Source organism: Beta vulgaris, chromosome 6, assembly GCF_026745355.1.
Source record: "Beta vulgaris subsp. vulgaris cultivar EL10 chromosome 6, EL10.2, whole genome shotgun sequence".
NCBI classification, from domain to species: Eukaryota; Viridiplantae; Streptophyta; class Magnoliopsida; order Caryophyllales; family Amaranthaceae; genus Beta; species Beta vulgaris.
The window spans coordinates 30,033,920-30,053,506 of NC_079207.1; the positions used below are offsets into that span (position 1 = coordinate 30,033,920).

Below are 19,587 nucleotides of genomic sequence, written 5' to 3' on the forward strand. Positions count from 1 at the left end.
GCTTGTTCTCCCCCAACTAATTTTCAGTTGAGTTCAGTTCAACTCAGTTCAGTGTAGCTCTGGACAATACTTTTACTCTCATGTATCACTATTCATTTCAGTTAAATTCAATTAAACTGTTTTATGCCAAAGAGAACAAGTATTGGTCCCCACCTCATGTCCTCATCCATTGATCGTGTATTTTTATATGAATAAAAATTCCACCCCAACAACTGTTATTTGCAACTTGCAAGCAAGTGATGAACCACTGAATAGTGTCTGACCAGATTTGCGATGCTGCAAATCAGGATTATATTTATTACTTTTAGCGTTTTACCACTTTCAAAATCTCCATTCAGCATAACTCTTCTTATCATCCCAAATCTTGCTCTTCCCTAACCAAACACATGTAGTAAATCACAAATTTAAGTTGCCCACAAAACAAAATCACTAATTTGAGGAGCATTTCATTTCAATTGAATATTATTATCTAATCTTACTGCAAATCAATTAAGAAAAAAGATCAGGAGAAAGGTATTGCAGCTGTAATAATGACTGCTTCCGAAAATAAGGGTTTTCCAATACAAGGTGATTTCAGTGGGTCATCTAATCTTGCCCATGAAATTAGGGATGATAATCCAATACGCATTAATCAGATATTAATTGGGCAAGGATTAAATTTGGGTATTGTTAATCAATATGGTCAATTGATGGGTGAGTATAGCAGATTGGATGATGAGCTCTGGCTCTCTAAACCTGAAGATGAGGAGGCTGTAGAAAAGTGTAATGAAGGGGTTGAATTGGCGTCTGTGCCATTTGTAAGTCTCATTGATTTTTGGTAGGATTTTTATGTTGATTAATGGCCTGATTTAAGTTGTAGTTAATTCAATTTTTGATTAGTTTCTGTTTTTTGCGTATTAGTAATGTCAATTTATTATGATTAGTTTTTGTATGTTGTTTCATGTTGACATGTTGCTTGAGTTGGATTTGTGATTATGGTGATTGATCTTGTGTTTAACATTATATTGCTTGCAAGATTTGATAAAAAAATCTTATTCTGATTATTTGGTTTTTGGGATCAGTAGTATATTTACATTGAGGCTATATTTAGTTCACCAAAAATTTTCTGATCTGAACTGATTTTTTCTGATCTGATCTAATCTGATCTGATGTGATCTGATCTAGTCTGAATTGAACTGATCTAATCTGATTTATAAGATCTTATCTTTAAGATTTTTCTCAATATATAAAGAAAAATATAGTCATATGTGAGGTCTTGTTTGATTCGTCTCAATGAGTACTTTATTCATATTCAATTATTATAATTTTTAGTAATATGTAATGAAAGATATTTAATAGTAATAATGAATTTTAAATATAAGCATGATCTGAACTGATCTGATCTAATCTTATTTTTTCTGATTTGATCTGATCTGATCTGATCTGATTAGATTTGAAATAAGCAAAAATAAGGTGAATTGAACATAGCCTGACTAGCATCTTAAGTGAGAAAATATAGTACAATTTTCATTTGTGTTGAGAAGCGGGCAGAATTCGAAGAACAGTGGTGCTACTTGTTTTTGCTAGTTAGGGATAAAGTTACATACTTCTGGACCTTGCTGGACTGCACCGTGAGCATGATCTGTACCTCTTTTTCTCAGTGAGGTGGATAAGATCATAAATTGGATGTTCTATTACTTCTTGTGAAAATATGCAACACCATCTCTGGTTCTTTGGTCTCCAATAGTAAATTCTGGGTGTCTGTTTATTGTTCCATGTCGACACTTCCAACTTATTTATTTTCCTACTTTCACCTAATCACAACCTTCTTTCCAGAGTCAAGTTCCTTTTGAAGTCCAAATCCTTTACATGGACCGCAGTTCTTAGTTAACATCGAGGAGGTGATTTAGAAGGTGTCCTCCTGTGCGTGTCCAACTTCTGCGAGCGTGTTTTTCTGCTTCTAATTGTGGTAGATTTGAAGTGTATTTCAGATGCGGGTAAATGTGAGGTTTTCCTCCAATTTGCTGAGATAGAGCTTCAGGTTCCGGTTATACCTTAGTTAAGACCAGGAGAAATGTCGATAGAGATGGAGGATGACATGGGAGTGAGAGGATGAGTTTAGTTGGGTAAGGATGAGAGAATAAGGAGGGGCAGGTAGACAGAACCTCCTCCAAGTACATGCTTGGCTTTTATCCTTTACCAAAAAACCCAAACTTTTTGCGCTTTTTTGTAACAAAAGAGATTGAAGAGTCTTCCTCATGTTGGTTCCTCAAGTCACATTATAAAACTGGAAGATTGGGTTGAGCTTATTTTCACGTCTGTGTATCTGACACATATTTTATGTTGCATTAATTTGGGGACTTTATGTATTTGGAAGGGTTTTGCTACTTCTTGGATCATCCTTTTTCCCATGTCCTGTATAGAGCTTTGTAGTTGGCTCTATTAGAGTTGTCAGACCCACAAGGCTATTCTATGTGATACGAACTTGACAGTTTTAAGAGACCAAGAATGATCTTATAGTATGCTTGCTCTCCTATCTTCCATCCTTTCTTTTTAATTTCTTCTTCTTACGTTTAAGTCAAGTTTTCTCACCTAACCCCCCCCCCCCCCCCCCCCCCGCCCCACGTACACACAGAAAAAGGAAAAAAGGTTGACCTTGTGATTTTTCTTTTAGATTGGCCGACATTCTCGTTATACTGATTCTGTCATTTGATTCCCTTTCGACTGCTTTTGACAATTCAAGTTCCACGCTTCATTTGAGATATTCTGATACTAGTCAATTTTTGCTTTAATCTAGTATACTGTAAACATATGGGTTACCAATAACATAAGAAAGACGAGAGTGACGAAAGTAGGAAGTGATTATGCACAACTTGGCAATTTAGGGTGCATTCTCTTCACCTTATAAAAATGAGTAGCAGTGTTGATTAGGTCTGATCATGAGTGATCATAAGTGAAAAGATAAAGTGCAGTTCACGCTGATTATAAGCTCGGTTCACATCAGTTTAGGTGAAGAAAATGCACCTCTAATTTCAGCTTAAGAAATATGTGTGCTTGTGCTTTCTAGTAATTTCCAATTGGTCATTGTCTAGCTTTTCCAGTTGTTAAGTCCCAACCCTGTTACTGGTACAGTGCGTTCTCACAGCAGCCAAGAAATGCATTATTTCTAATTTCACGCTGTTTTCTCTTTCTTGCTGTTACAGTATGAAAACATTGTTGGTCAAGGTCAAGCGTCGGAATATGTTGATGATCCTGTCTGTGATGTGGGCGTGTCTGTGAAAGAAAAGGCTTCCTCCCTAAAGCATTATTCTCAGAAGCACTATAAGAATTCGAGCCCAATTTCAGTCCTTCAAAAGGGGTGGTCATGCTCTAATGTCAGCACTACAGTGCGTTCTCACAGAAAACGTCGTCAACCCACAAAGCGCAACTCTTCAGGGGGTTTTCAGTTTCCTGGCACCACTTCATCTGCTAGAGAGCATAGTTGGGCATTCCAATCAGAATCAGAGAACTCTGTGGAGTCTTCTCTTTCAGATGAAACGGATGAGTATATTCCAGCCAAGCAGGTAAGGACTAGGAAAATTAGTGAATTAATTAATTTCGATTCGAACCCAGCAGCCAAGAAATGCATGCATTGCGGAACAACAGAGACCCCACAGTGGAGGACGGGTCCCATGGGGAGAAAGACCGTCTGCAATGCATGTGGAGTTCAGTATAAACATGGCAGGCTATATCCTGACTACCGCCCTTTAAAGAGTCCAACATTTGATCCTTCTTTACACTCGAATTTGCCCAAGAAAGTACAGATGATGAGAATGGGTAATGTAAGTGAGAGGGTTCCACACCCTACTCCTAAACCCAAGAAGGTTCAGTGGATAAAAACGGGTAACAATATTCCGATAGGCCAGAACCTTACTTCTGAACTCAAAAAATTAGAGACGAGGATGGGTAAGAATAGTGAGATGGGTCAGAACCTTACTTCTGAACCTGAAAATTTCGACGGGATGTGCTTTGGTAACAAAAATGAGAGGGACCAGAACCGTGCTCATAGAGCCAAGAAATTTGAGAGAAGAGAGAAAGCTAGCGATTTGATTCAATTAGATTGTAGAGAGAACCAAAACTTTGATTCTGAAGTTATCCTAAAACCAAAAACAATGGAAGTGGTCAAGAAGTGTCTACATTGTGAATCCACGAAGACCCCACAATGGAGAGAAGGGCCCATGGGACGTTATACGCTCTGCAATGCATGTGGCGTCCAATACAGAGCCGGTAGGCTATATCCCGAGTACCGTCCTCTCAAAAGTCCAACGTATGATCCTTGTTTGCACTCCCATTTACCCAAGAAAGTCCTGCAGATGAGAATGAACAATGCTGAGAATAATGCAACTTCTGGCAACCGAGAGGAGCAAGCATGAGTCATTGCATGAAACAACTTTGACCTCTCCTAGTTCCCGATAATCTTTCTTTTCCTGTACAACTTTACGAAGGATGGGAATGATTGTTAGCTGCTACAATTAGTCAAGTTTACCTGATGAGCAGGGTAATCATGAGGTCAGAGATAGGAGTAAAGGTTGAATGTATAATTAACTACAGAATTTTTTTTTTGATATACATAGCTGAGGTCCCTGTTTAGAGGAACTACGATTAAGTTCATTTTTTTTTGTAGCAATATGAATCAGTTAGTTCTATAGCAATATCGCGAATGGAGTTATGAGTATGCTTAGTGACGTGCTTTAGCTATCCTGCTCTGCTCATTATCCTGGCTACATATGTTCTGCTTGGCATGAGATACAGATATTATTCTTTCATATCTTGTACTCCTTTTGTAGGCATGAGATACATAAATGTCCTTGTTGAAATTAAATTTTACTGCACTTTTTATTTGACCAATATTAATGCTTAACTGAAGTTGCTGAGACAAATAAAATTTCCTTCTCTAGTGTATTCAAGGTCAATTAGCCAAAGATCATCAAAGAAAGCCCTTGTCTTGGAAACTTCTGATGCAATCATCAAACATTTGAGAAATTGTTCTAAAGCCCGGAAATCCCAGTTGCTCAATTTTGCTAGTATCCATGCTATGAGGCTTGTCATCTCCTTTCTGAGTCCCGCACCTGCAACAAGAAACAGTATTTGTAGAGTTCAGAAATACTTCTGGCATTAAAACCAGTAACTTTGCGTTTTTTGTGTACTTACTTATTTTCATATGGGTAGCCTTCGTATTTAGCTTTCATCATGTCTATGATTTGAGACCAGTGAGCCACTGAGCTTGAGCAAATTAGCCTTCCAGTTGCCGTGCTTTCTTCCATGGCCAGAATGTGCGCTGCTACCACGTCCTCTATGTGTACAAATCCTATTTCCTGGTTTGGATACTCGCCCATTGCACCTAAGTATATATATACCCTGTTAGATATCGAATTTGTTTATTGTACCTGACTAACTGGGGACAAGATGTATATTTTTCTGTTACAAATAAATCATCTGATAGATATAGAGGGGATTTTGTTTTAACAGGTTTGTATCTGCACCTCTACCTTTAATTATCCCAAGCAATAGAAGGAGTGTGCTAGTTGGCTGTGGTCCGAGCACAGGACCAATCACGAATGATGGATTGACAACTACCAAATTAAGACCACTTTCCTTGGCCATTTGCCATGCCGACTGCTCAGCTAATGTCTTTGCATACGCATACCAAAGCTTATGAAGGAACAATAAACATTTGAAATGGTAGGTCATTATGAAAATTATGATTTGGTATGAAAATGTTCAGTGAGAGAAGAGATGTTTTCTTACATTATGGTTTTTGCAGTACTCAGCATCGCTCCAGTGTGACTCGTTGAGAGGAGAAATCTGCTGGATGTCTGCGCGATATCTTATTGCAGAACAGGAAGAGGTAAATACAATCCTTTTGACAGTAGTTGCCTTTGCGCATGACTTTAGGACGTTCAGAGTTCCTTTCATACTGGGTTCAATCAAATTGGCCTGCAAAAAAACCTATAGCTCATCACATAGAAGTATATAACCTTTGTATAATATTATCTGTCCCCTTAAACTACAATGACGCTGTGCTACTCAGACTGACTATTTATCTAGACAGTTGGTATATAAGCGTTCAACCCCGCTACTCTGTGACAAAGTTCCATGATAAACTAGAGTTTGGAAGTGTCCCTACCCAAGTCTTTGTCAAGTATTCGACAATCGACACCAAGTAACTGTGATAATATGAAGAGTCCAAGAGCACAGCTTCGAAAAAGCCATCTAAACAGACTTATGCCCCTTATTTGACGGTCCTTGGCAACAGTTTTAGGACAAGCCAAACCCGAGATGAACCAGAAGGAAGCAAAATTGGAGAGAAAAGAAATTAAATAGGGTATACATAGCATCCGTTTTGCTGAAAAGAGTTCTTCAAGATCAATTTATAATTACAGCAAGTGATAGATGAGTACATAAACGTTTTCGTCATATGGCACGAGCACTGGAGCAGCAGTATGGAAGACACCATCAACACCTTGGATGGCTTCATCAAAGCTTCCTTCTTCCATCAAATCAGCTTTCATGACTTTGAGTTGCTCTTTAGCTCCCCTCAATTCCCATAAAAATCCTACCTTCTCTACATTCTCTGTTCACTTCAAATTTCACTTGACATTAAAATTTGCAAAGCATAATTTTGTAAATTTTCCATACATGATTTCTCAATATGTTCTGTGTGATCTAGAGGAATGCATATCATGTACATGCATACATTTTAGGAATAATTTCTCAAAAATCAGAAGCTTAAATTTCAGAAGTTGTTATGAACCTGGATTTCGAACAGTGGTACGTACAGTATGTCCCCTTTCAAGCAGTGACTTTACTATGTATGATGCTATGAAGCCTGTGCCTCCAGTCACACAATATTCAGGCATCTCTTTGCGCTGTATATTCTAACCTGGAGCCTGGAGGTACTTGCTAAATCCTGTTACGAAGGACTCTTCCTACTGATCCAGTTATATATGCATTGGTTGGGACTTGGGACTTCGGAATTAATAATATGTCATGAATCATGATCTTGGCGTTTTAGCATCATGTACTTGTCTAATTCTTGTGAATAGTATTTATATATGTAGTTTACATGAGTAGGTTAGTCATTGAAGCCATGCATGAACAACGCACACTTAGGATTTTTTCTTTCTTCAGGGGATTTGCATACATGACAAATTATGTATTACCTTCTCACACTATCTTAAAATATAGGACCTTTAAAATTATAAAAAATTATACTTCACCTGCTCTAAAATACTTATATCACTTTTTTTCGGAAAATCTAATAATACTTTGCAACTAATAATTTGTCGCCTTAGCTAGTTTTCATTTTTTTTCCCCTTTTCGACCCCTCTTACCCTTCCATTCTCTCTCACCCTCTATCTCTAGATCACAACCATCCATCACCACATCTTTCACCACCATGGTACAACCACCCATCCATGGGCCACTATAGCCGGCCACCAATATTACCCATCGTGGCCACTATAGGCCATAGTGCCACCATTGCATTAATTTAAAAATGTCAATGGAATCTACATTAAAATTATATGTGCTCTCTTTGTTTCAAAAAAATTAACACTATTTTTTGCGAATGCTCTCTCCTAGTTATAATAGGGACATTTTGCTATTTAGGGATTGTTTTTTAATTAGGGCCATTTGACTCTTTTACTTAAATGGTAGGCTCGACCCTGATAGAATATGTAGTATACTAGTATTATATTTTGTATTAACATTTCTACTATGCTTAGGTCTCCTAATCTTGTTAGAAATCCTCTTTATTGTAACCTATATATATGATCAATGGAATACACTCCAATCAAGAGAGTTTTACCCAAATCTAGCATAGTATAACATCCACAATAATCCCCTATAGACTTTATTTTTGATTTGATCCTCCTACGCGGCCCTCCCTGACGTCTCTTTGCTTCTGCCACCCAAACAACAAAATTCGAGCCATGACAACCGATGGTGACCAACCTGACCCTAAAACACGTCCTTCTCCACCGCCCACGGCTAACCAAAACTATCACCTTACGATATGTGTCAGCAACATCTAGAACGTCATCCAATTAATTATTGATCGTGAGATGGTTCACTATTCTAATTGGGTCGAATTGTTTGAAAATCACTGTCACACGTATGATGTTATAGATCATATTGATTCCACCAAACCGCGTTAACATATTTGACGCTCTCTGGCAACATCTTGATTCTATTGCCAAAAAGTGTATTTTTGGTACAATCTCTGCAGATCTATTACAGACAATCTTGTATCCTGGTTCTAGAGCTCAAGAAACATGGGATCGACTCAAAGCTATTTTTCATGATACTAAACACACTCGCGCGATATATCTTGAAAAGCAGTTTAATTCGTTGCACCTCTTTAATTTTTCCGACATCACATCTTATTATAAACAACTAAAAACTCTTCGTGACAAAATTGCTAATGTTGATCAACTCATGTCGGAGCAAAAGTTGGGCTTCACCTGGTTTCAGGTCTTATTAACACAAATTTTGATACCGTTGCATCTATGATATAACAAACTGAGTCACTGTCGTCATTCGCCACTGCTCGTCCCGCCTCCTTCTTGAGGAATCTCAACGTGTCAATGACCCTCCTCAACCGCCACATTCTTTGTGCCTGCTTCTTACGAGTCAGACTCCTCATAAAACGCACCTCCCCAGCTGTAGCTGTCCCACAAGTCCGGCGCTTAGGGCTCCGGCGGTCAGTATGGTGGTTGAGGTCGTGGTCGCGGACGCGAGGGTGGGCGTGGTGGTCATAACGGTCGCGGTAGAGGTAGAGGTGGAAACTCCACTACCTGGGCGAACCAACATCAGTAGTAAGGCCCAACGCCTACTAACACTCCCTAGTGGGCTGGCCCATTACCCACTCCCCATACCTGGGCTGCCTTCCGGGCCTAGCAGCAGCATCAGTGGCCTCCCCACCCGCGCATTACCCTATCGCAGTAGCCCCACCTATGTAGTATAGGACCATGACAAACCCCTCGGCCCAGCACTCCTTTGCACCTCCTCAATCGTATGTGGCAGGCCTAACTTCCTATGGGTTGATGTTCATGCCCACTGATCTTGGCAACATATTCTCAAGAATGACATTGCGAAATCCCGATGATTTATGGTACATGGATTCTGGTGCAACGTCTCACATGATTAACTCCTAAGGTAATCTCTTGCCCCTTTAAATTTAAGCCCTAAAATTCATATTTTAGTCGGTAATGGCAATCGCATTCAATCATGTGTTATGGTCATACCCATTGTTGTTAAAATCCCGATCCGGATCTTCCGATTCTACGATTTTACGATCCTGGAGTACTTCATCGATCCCGATCCTATGTAGGATCTTAATTTTGTAGGATCCTTCGATCCTGCCCAACCACAAAAAATCACATGGTAGGATCTTAACACGATTCTACGATCCTACGACTATACGATCCGATCCTACAATATAAAAATAATAAAGTAATTTCACATATTATATTTCTCCTATTAGATTTTGGTTGCATGTTACTTCAATCTTATAGTATTGAAAAACTATCATCAATTGCTATTTAAAAAATTCATTATTAATATGTGTAAATTTATAAAATGAGGTTCTCACCATATTTTAGTATAATTATCTCTATTTCACCGAATTGTAGGATCTTACGATCCTACGATCCGATCCCACCGATTCGATTCTACCAACCCCTACGATCCAAAGTAGGATCCCGATCCTGATAACATTGGTCATACCACCCTTCTCAGTCAACCCCTTAGTCCCTTGTGATGTCTACCTTGCCACACAAATTATCAAAAACCTAATTTTCGTCTGCAAATTCACTAGAGATAATTTTGTGTATTGAATTTGACCTTTTTGATTTCACTATGAAGGACCTTCGAACGGGGAGCATTATAACGACATGTGAGAGCATTGGGGACCTCTATTCCGTCACTTCCGCTCAACCCTCTACTTGCTTAGCTATTGCTCTTGCTGTTATTTCACCCATCATTTGGCATGATCGTCTAGGCCAACATGGAGTACAATCTTTTAGTTTTCTTAAGCACAATCATTTAATAGTTTGTAATAAATAGCATGACTTTACTTTTTCCAATTGCCTTTTTACGAGTCTACTACTGCTACCACTTCTGCTTTTGATATTATTCATGCTGATCTATGGATATCTCCTATTTGTAGCAATTCAGGCAACAAATATTATCTTGTTCTTGTTGATGATTTCAATCATTATGTGTGGAATGTCCCTCCTGCCTAGAAATCTAAAGCTCATCAAACCCTTCTTGACTTATTGAATGCATATGTTAGAACTCAATTTGAACGTCCCATTAAAGCTTTTCAAAGTTATCATGGTCGCGAATTTGACAACAACCCTTTCAAACAATTTTGCATCAATCATGTTATATTACAAATAGGAGATATCCTTAACAAAATGACAAAGCTGAAAGAATGATACATTCCCTTAACAATATGACTCACACCATGCTTCCCTTCCCCTAAAATTTTGCGATTATGCTCTTGAAAAAACTACCCATCTTCATAATATATTGCCTACCAAGACTCTTCATAAATTGACACCTTTCAAGCTCTATCTTACAAAACACCAACTTATGATCATTTAAGAGTTTTTGGGTACTTGTGTTATCCTAATTCCAGATCTACTACCCCTCATAAATTAGCTCCAAGGTCTACTCCTTGCATTTTCCTTGGCTATTCTAAAATCATCGGGGGTTATCATTGTTATGATCTCTCTACTAGTAAACACATCATCTCTAGGCATGGAACTTTTGTTGAAAACTAATTCCCTGCCAAAAATTGGCACAACCTTCAAACATGGCCCAAGACTCTTCATATCCCTTATCCAACCCCTCCGTGCGTCCCTCCTCTTACTAGACTGCCCATCATCCTTGCCTCCCCAGGCCCAAAGTGCCTCCACCAGACCCCAAGCCCAAGATCTTATGCCCCCCACAGCCCAACGCCTAGTGCGCACCCCTAACCCTCATGCTGGGCCAGCTCCCTCGCTAGTGGCTCACGGATCAACTAGGCCTGACCTAAGCCCCGTGCGTGGCAAGCCACTGGCTCCCCAAAACTTGCCCTCTCCTCTGCAAGCCCAGAACCCGCTAGTGTGGTACCCCCCCCCTCTACACACACCAAGACAGACCTCCAACTGCGTCCCCGGCCCACCCCGACCTTTTCTCCTCAAATGACAACCCGATCTCGTCATGGCATTCGCAAGCGTAACCCCAAATATCCTATGCTAACTCCCCTCCCACTTGCACCCCTTTCTTGCTCTCTAATTCCAAAAAAATCACAAATTAGCCTTGATTGACTCAAATTAAAACATGACCAATGAATATAGTGCTTTAACACAAACAGATACTTAGGAGTTGGTTCCTAGGCCTACAGGGGTGAATATTGTGAATTGTATGTGGCTGTTTCGTCATAAGGAAATATCTAATGATACCGACCTTGAAAGGCACAAAGCTCGTTTGGTATGTGATGGCAGGTCACAGGAATAGGGTGTAGATTGTAATGAGACTTTTAGTCCTTTTGTACGTCCAACTACTATTCATACAGTTTTGGGGTTGGCCATGGCTCGCTAATGGTCTATTCATCAACTTGATGTTAAAAATGCATTTTTACATGGTGATTTGTCGGGGACCATGTATATGCATCCACCTCCTAATTTTTTGACAAACGTTATCCCCATCATGTTTGTCGCTTGCGCAAGGTTTTGTATGGTCTTAAACAAGCACCTCGTGCTTGGTACCAGCGATTTGTTAACTATCATCTGCAGATTGGTTTTGTTGTTGCTCAAAGTGACAACTCATTATTCACTTACCGTCATGGCCATGACATCGCATATCTTCTCCTTTATGTTGATGATATTATTTTGTGCACTTCCTCTGATTCCCTACGAGATCGTCTGATTAGTACTCTTAAAACATAATTCCTAATGTCTGATTTGGACCCCCTTAGCTATTTTTTGGGTAAATCTGTCACTCGTACTCCTTCATATATGCTTCTCTCTCAGCAGAAATATGCACATGGAATATTAGGGCGTGTAGGCATGAGTTCATGTAAGCCTGCAACCACTCCAGTTAATACTAACTCCAAGCGTAATGCAGATTTAGGACCACCAGTCTTTGATCCTACTCATTATTGTAGTCTAGCTGGAGCTTTACAATATATATCTTACATTTACTCCCCCAAATATTGCTTATGTAGTTCAGTAGGTTTGCCTTTGTCATGCATGACTCGAGGGAGTCACATTATAATGCTTTGAAACGCATCTTGTGCTATCTTAAAGGTACTATTCATCATGGGTTACATTTATTCTACTACTCACTTGCGCCTGATCACTTATACTGATGTATATTGGGGTGGTTGTCCTAACACTCGACATTCTACTTCAGGTTATTGTTGCTTTCTTGGTAATAACTTAATATCCTGGCAGTCTAAGTGGCAACCCACCCTATCTCGATCTAGCTAAGATGAAGCTGAGTATCGCGGCTTCAGTAATGTTGTTGCAAAAGCTTCCTGGTTATGTAATCTTCTTTTGGAGTTACATTGTCCTATTCGGCAGGCCACCATTGTTCATTGTGATAATATCAATGCTATTTATATCTCTCGCAATCCTGTAGAGCGCCATCGCACCAAACATGTTGAGATGGGCATCCACTTTGTTAGGAAAAAGGTTGATATTAGTCATGTACGTGTTTTGCATGTTCCTACTAGGTATCCGTTCGCTGACATATTCACAAAAGGTCTTCCTCCACATTTATTTTTGGAGTTTTAAGTCTAGTCTTAGCGTCCACACTCCTCCCACCATGACTACGGCGGTGTGAAAGAATATGAAATATAATAAGGTTATATTTTATATTTACGCTTCTAATATGCTTAGTTTTCTAATCTTGTTAGAAATCCTCTTTATTGTAACCTATATATATGATCAATGAGATACACTCCAATCAAAGGATCGGAGTTTCACCCAAATCTAGCAGACTCACCTAAATAATGCCTCTTTGGATCACTTCTATCCTTATTATTTCTACCTTTTTTATTTTTTTCTATATTTTTACCCCTTTTCTCTTTAGCTTTTGGTTTTTTCCTTGATCCATGAAAAAAAACAAACTCTCTAGCTACTAAAACTCGCATGAAATGTGGAAACCTTGCTAGCAAAATTTGCCCAAAAAAAAGCCCGTTATATGAGAAATTAAAAGTTTTCTAACTTGTCAAATTTGTTATAAATAGTAATAAGTTAATTGTTGCTAAATTGACTTTTTTTGTGATGCATGTGGAAAAATTGTAGGTATATACTTCCTCCGTCTCTAATTAAATGCAACAAGTATTCACAATTTTCACTTTGACAAAGATTTGTAATCTATTCGTAATGAAAAACAAGTCAACTATTATCTTGTTAGATTCGTCTCGTGACGTACTTTCACAAACTATCATTTTTATAATTTTTATTTATATGTAATATAGATATTTGTGGTCAAAATAATACCTCGAAATACGTAAAAATACATTTATTACATTTAGTTTAAAATGGAGAAAGTATATGTTGTTTATTGCACCTCAATTCCTATACACACTATCGAAACCCTAGACCTAGGGAGAGAAACTCTCTCAGCAAGAGATTTTTTTTTCATTTCTGGCCGACAATACTAACTACGGCGCCGCTACCACTGCAAAATTGTCTTAGACCTGCAACTTTCTGCAATTTTACCTGCAAATTCCTTCTGTCCATACCAGATGTGTAACATGCAAGCTTCGAAGAAAAAGTTTCCTACCCACAAATCTTAGCCGCTAACTTTTTCTACTCCTTAAATTGTGTTTTCATCACTTTCCTTCGTCTTTTAACCTTCAGTCAAATTTCTTTAATCCCAGTAACCAGAACTTTTTGTTTTTCCTCCATAATGAATCCCAACAACTTTTCAAATAATAAATCCTCACATCCAAATCATGCAATTCCAAATCAGCGACAAGTAACTCAAAGGATGGGTATTCTTATCCATCCCCCCCCCCCCTAGGTCAAGGATATCCTCTCAGTGGTCCCATGTGGTGATTGGAATGTTCTTCGATCACTCTCATCCCAACACGAGTTTTGTCTCCAATATAGTCAATAATCATTGGGATACGTGCGAGCCAATTCGAATTCACCGTACAGGTCCGTATTTCATCTTTGAATGTCAAAGCTTGTTGGATAGAGATGCCCTAATCTCTCTTAATACTACCTTTATCGACGGTAAGCCTCTGACCTTGAGACCAAGTTCCGAGAATCAAGTGCCTGCATCTGTCAACTTCAATATGGCTAGGATATGGGTCCGCATACAAGATCTTCCGTGGGCCTATTTGAATTCTGACTGGACTATGCGTATTCTTAGCCATGTTGGTTTAGTGGAGACGATTGATCATGATAATCAGGGTCTCCCGCATCAACCATTTCTGCGGGCTAGGATTATCTTTGATATCACGAAGCCGTTGATTCCGGGCTGTTTTTTGCCATTAGAAGGTGATTGGGTTGCTTGGATATATTTTCGATATGAGGGTATCTACAAATTTTGCAAGGAGTGTGGCTGTGTTGGCCACAATACGGGGTGATGTCCTCTCTCGGCGTATGAGGCCCAGCGTCTTCTTCTGCGTCGAGCTCAAACCCTAGAAGATCAAGGTCTGACTATCCTCCAAACTACCAAAGGTATACCCCTTTACACTAATTTAATTCGAGGTCTTATCGACAGGTTTAGCCATAGAAATCCTAGAGTAAATTTGCACTTATTTCGACCCTTTATGGCGCCCCCTAGTCAGGATCCCTACTTATTCCCTCATTTATACATGCAAGACAATCTATCTTCTACTTCATCATCTGAAATATTTTATGAGGCCTCTCCTGACTTACAACCACAAAGGGACCCTGATGCGTACCAATACTATTCGGATGATAACTCACAAAATCACACAAACCCCCCACCAGATTTCTCAAATTATAGTTTGGGCCCTAATAGTGATCAAGAATCAAGCGTGATGAGGCAGGTTTCCCCTCCCCCTGGCCGTAGGTTTGGACTAACTCTTGACTTAAAAGCGATACTCCATGGTTGTCCTATTTCTGGAAATTTAGATCTTGAACTGAATTTGAACCTGCCTCCCCCAAATGTTATGAACCCAGTAGGTCGAGAACCACCCGTCTCTCATAACCCTTTCCTGAATGCTCCTAGACCCTCGGGTATTTTCGTAGATCCTGTAGGCCCAAAAATGAATGATCCCCCAACCACTCAATCTGGTGTCTCAATGTCATGGGCCCAACGCTCTTATGGTTTCCTTCAATCTTGTTGTTAACCTGTTGGTCCGAGCCCACAACACCTTCATAATATGTCTCCCCCCTCAGAAAGTACTATCCGAGAAAGGCCAGGTACTCTTGCAAGTCTTGTTGCTCAGGGATGGCCAGTTCAGCCGCCGGGTCCAGATGAGGTAGGGCCGAGTAACTGGGCGGAGTGATCACTTAATCTTGGTCTTGGCAGGAACATGGGGCCACCTATGGCCAGTAATATACTCAGGGAAGAACTACCACATCCTTCTCCAGTTGAACTTTGTCATTTGTCAAATATATTAACTACTCGTTTCCGTATTTCTCATCCTATTTTTGCGGATGTGTTTAACCCTATGTTGCAGGATTTGGATGAGAATTACTCGGGACAAGGTAATATGAACAATCAGGTTTCTCCGATTTCACCATTTTAAATGCATCACTCTTCGTCAGATACCGATGATGGTGACATTTATGATGAACATGGTCAACATCCTCGACCGCAGTCGGGGAGGGTTTTCAGTGGTCCAGGGGATGGTTTTGGGGGTAAACGAAGGCGAGAGGAACAGCTGGAGCGTATCAGTCATTGGAAAGTTTTTTTCAGTTTACAGGTGACTTCCCTCAGGTGAAAAAGAAAAATGCGGAAAAAGCGTTACGAGGAGTGGGATGCAAAAGGAGGGTTCAATTACAGGGTTGCCGAGGATTCTATGTCTGAGCATTCCAAGGCTATCACCGATGCGTCTATGGCACAGGATATGGGGGTTATGATTGATTTTTTGGATGGCTCTTTTGAGTCAAAGAAACGTCTCGCTGCTACATCTCTGATGGACCCAACAGGGGTCTGGAGTCTTAAGAGAAGTAAAACTGCCAGCTCTAGTTCGAATGTGAGTGGTACCAAGGCTGCAGTCGACGGAGGATTCCAGGTCCGTGTGATGAGATGGAATTGGGACCAGAGAAGTTCGAGGATCAAAGGGATGTGACTGACCCTATTCAGTCACCACCGCGATCATGAGCATACTTTCCTGGAATTGTCGGGGACTCAATGCCAGTGATAGTCCGCCAATTCCTTACTTGCACTGGCTCCTTTTGAAGTTTAAGCCTTCTTTTTTGTTTTTACAAGAAACTAAGTTAGATGTTGCCAATGTATATAGTTTGCTAAGATCTACCAATCCATCTAGCTATGTTGGGTTTGATGCTCTCCAAACACGGGGTGGGTTAGTTCTCTTTTGTTGGGGTTCCTCCTCTGTAGAAGTTATCCAAAAGTCTAGTAACTTTTTGTTATGTAAGATTTCCGAAATAAATGGAAGTAGGTGGCACTGCCTGTTCCTGTATGTTGCTCCACAGTATAGTAATCGTCTTCCTTTATGGCAGCATCTCCACCACCTGCTGCAACCTTACTCTAAATATTTGATTGTTGGTGACATTAATCAGGTGGACCACTTCTCGGATAAATTGGGTGGTTCTCCTCTTATTCGTGGTTGGCTGGATTTTGTCACTTGGAAAATGGATTTACAGTTACACGATATCGCCTTTTCTGGTCCACGGTTTACTAAGTCGAACAATCGTGAAAATGAGGGTTTAATTATGGAAAGATTAGATAGGGGCTACGCTTCTCAAGATTGGTAGTCCACATATCCTCAGACTTATATAATGAATCTTCCCATTCTGCATTCCGATCATGGTCCTATTCTGCTATACCCTTCGGCGGTAACAATTCTACTCGACGGCCTTATCAAGTTGAGAATTGGTGTCTTCGTTATGATGAGGTCAAAAGAATGGTTCATGACATTTGGCAACTCTAGATTGTGGGTTCCCATGCTTATGTGGTTGCTCGTCGTTTAAGCATTCTTTGTCAAAAATTAAAAGCATGGTGCTTGGACAAAAAATTTTCTCGGGTGTTAATTGGAAAAGCATTTTTTAAACATTAGAGTTTCATGGTAACCAAATTTCGGACTTAGAACAAGGAACAAATTATCTTCACCGTCGCGACTCCTTACTCAATGAGGCTTCTTTAGCTTTGTTGTATTGGAAGCAACGAATTAAGACGAATTATATTCAGGTAGGGGACCTCCCTTCTAAAACTCTTTTCAGCCGCCTTGGTCAGAAGCAACAATGAAATCAGATTACGTCGCTCCGGAATATTGAAGGGACTTGGCTCTATGAAGCTGCTGACATTGACCATTTGATTCATCAGCATTTTCAACAGTTGCTTACCTCTACGAGTTTTGATGAATCCTTGCCGTTGGACTCAAGAGACTTGATTCTTCGCGAGCTTAATCTGCCCACTCTCAGTGCATGTGATAGGGATGTACTGCGCCGTCCTTTCTCCCAGGATAAGATTAAGGATACTTTCTTCTCTTTCGGCCTGGATAAGTCTCCACGTTTGGATGGCTATAATGCCGAATTTTTAAACTCCACTGGCCAACGATAGGTCTCAGCGTCACTACAGCTATCCAACGCTTTTTCTCTACAGGCTATCTCCTCACAGAGTGGAACTCGACCCTTCTTGTTCTCATTCCAAAGGTGGTCCCTCCCCTGGAGGTAAGCCATTTAAGACCAATTAGCCTTTGTAATGTAATTTATAAATGTATTGCCAAATGCATGGTGAATAGGATGAAATGTTTATTACCTAACCTCATCTCGGACTATCAAAATGTTTTCATTCTGGGGCGTCAAATGGAGGACAATATTCTAATCACTCATGAGCTAACACACTTCATAAATTGCCACAAAAGGCAAAAACAAGGTTTGGCAGTCATAAAGTTGGATATGAACAAAGCATATGACAGGGTCCGATGGTCTTTCCTATTGAAAGTTTTAAGAGCTTATGGGTTTCCTGATCAATGGATTCAGCTGGTGCGGGAATGTGTGACCACAATATCCTATAGGATTCTTATTAATGGTGTGGCTACTCAACCTTTTTTGCCCTCTTGTGGCCTGCGTCAAGGCGATCCTCTGTCACCCTACTTGTTTCTCTTTTGTATGCATATCCTTTCTCGCATGACAACTTTGGCCACTGACCTGAAAAAGTTTCAAGGCATTAGATTACACAATCGAGCTCCACACATTTCTCACTTATTCTTCGCGGATGATGCTATGATTTTCTTTAAAGCTTCTAATCAGTCTTGTCTCGCAGTGTCTGGTGTTATCAATCGATCCTGTGAGGCTTCGGGTCAAATGGTTAACCTCCAAAAATCTTTCATTAAATTTAGCCCGAATAATCCTCTAGTGAAGCAACAGGAACTTAAACAAATCTTAAGCATGCCTTCAACATCATCTCTCAGAGTGTATCTTGGAGTGCCTATTGATATTCAAGGCTCGAAAGTCCAGCATTTTACTCCGACGTTAGATAAAGTCATGGATGCTATAAGCGGGTGGAATCATTTGACTTTATCTCAATCTGCCAAGTTGTTAATAATTAATGCTATTCTTTTAGGGAAAGTCATGCACTACCTCTCGGTTTTTAAGATACCTGCTACGGTGTGCCATAAACTAGATAGCCTTATGGCTATGTTCTTTTGGAAAGATGGGTATGGGCAAGGGCTGCATTGGAAAAATAGACGTATTTTACATAGCCCAAAAAGGCTGGGTGGGCTGGGTATGCGCTGTACGGCAATTGTCAATGATTCTTTGCTAATGAAGAAAGCTTGGCGAATTAAGCAACACACCCAGCTGCTATTATCTAAGATTTTTCCGGCATCTCGGTTATCTTGTCTGCCAACGCGGCTTAGTAATCGTCACCTTTCCTGGGGTCATAGAGGACTACTAACTGCTGAAGGCCTTCTCCAACGACATTGTATATGGAAGGTGGGGAATGGGTGTGATATTGGGGTGATTGCTCAGAATTGGATTCCAGGTCATAAGCCGCTCTTTCGGGATAATATCAGTTTTCGTGAAGTGCGCAACCTTAAGGTACACCAATTAATTCTTCCGAACAATCAAGGATGGGATAACCACAAGATTTCTTCTTTGTTCGAGCCGTCAACTGCAACGATCATCAAGGGTATGGAAATTTCCTTTTCGGAATCTCAGAGGGATTATCGTTATTGGCCGTCTACTAAGTCAGGAGAGTACTAAGTTAGGTCCGGTTATGATCTTCTTCTCAACATACAACATGATATCTACAACATGACATCCACCAATGATATCGCGTTTTTTCACGCTCTTTGGGGACTGCGCATCATGCCAAAATGGAAACTTTTTATTTGGAAGCTGTGGCATAATGGCCTTGCTACCTCCTCCAATTTACATCGAGAAGTTATCAATACCAGGG

At 40.1% G+C, this 19,587-nt stretch overlaps 2 protein-coding genes across 3 annotated transcripts; one reads left to right on the plus strand and one right to left on the minus strand.

Moving 5' to 3' along the window:
* Positions 1–238: 238 nt before the first annotated feature.
* Positions 239–4,784, plus strand: LOC104896501 (hypothetical protein). 2 transcript variants are annotated; one of them, XM_010683247.4, is made up of 2 exons: positions 239–797; positions 3,183–4,784. In XM_010683247.4, the coding sequence occupies exons 1-2, from the start codon at positions 531–533 to the stop codon at positions 4,389–4,391; spliced, it is 1,476 nt and encodes a 491-aa protein (XP_010681549.2). In that variant the 5' UTR covers positions 239–530; the 3' UTR covers positions 4,392–4,784. The 2 variants fall into 2 exon arrangements, with proteins under 2 accessions (XP_010681549.2, XP_057251578.1); XM_057395595.1 differs by having other exon boundaries at positions 240–817.
* Positions 4,785–4,945: 161 nt separating this feature from the next.
* Positions 4,946–6,915, minus strand: LOC104896502 (tetraketide alpha-pyrone reductase 2). The gene is made up of 6 exons (XM_057395596.1): positions 6,773–6,915; positions 6,426–6,592; positions 5,767–5,967; positions 5,508–5,670; positions 5,170–5,359; positions 4,946–5,087 (listed from the first exon to the last, which is right to left on the minus strand). The coding sequence occupies exons 1-6, from the start codon at positions 6,876–6,878 to the stop codon at positions 4,946–4,948; spliced, it is 969 nt and encodes a 322-aa protein (XP_057251579.1). The 5' UTR covers positions 6,879–6,915.
* Positions 6,916–19,587: the final 12,672 nt, after the last annotated feature.

Excerpts from the sequence above, each read along its gene's own strand:
- LOC104896501 (XM_010683247.4), top strand. The coding sequence starts at position 531 with ATGACTGCTTCCGAAAATAAGGGTTTTCCAATACAAGGTGATTTCAGT. Across the intron at positions 798-3,182 it reads AATTGGCGTCTGTGCCATTT|TATGAAAACATTGTTGGTCA; the intron begins GTAAGTCTCATT and ends TTGCTGTTACAG.
- LOC104896502 (XM_057395596.1), bottom strand. The coding sequence starts at position 6,878 with ATGCCTGAATATTGTGTGACTGGAGGCACAGGCTTCATAGCATCATAC. Across the intron at positions 6,593-6,772 it reads TACCACTGTTCGAAATCCAG|AGAATGTAGAGAAGGTAGGA; the intron begins GTTCATAACAAC and ends TGAAGTGAACAG. Across the intron at positions 5,671-5,766 it reads AGTACTGCAAAAACCATAAT|CTTTGGTATGCGTATGCAAA; the intron begins GTAAGAAAACAT and ends TTCCTTCATAAG.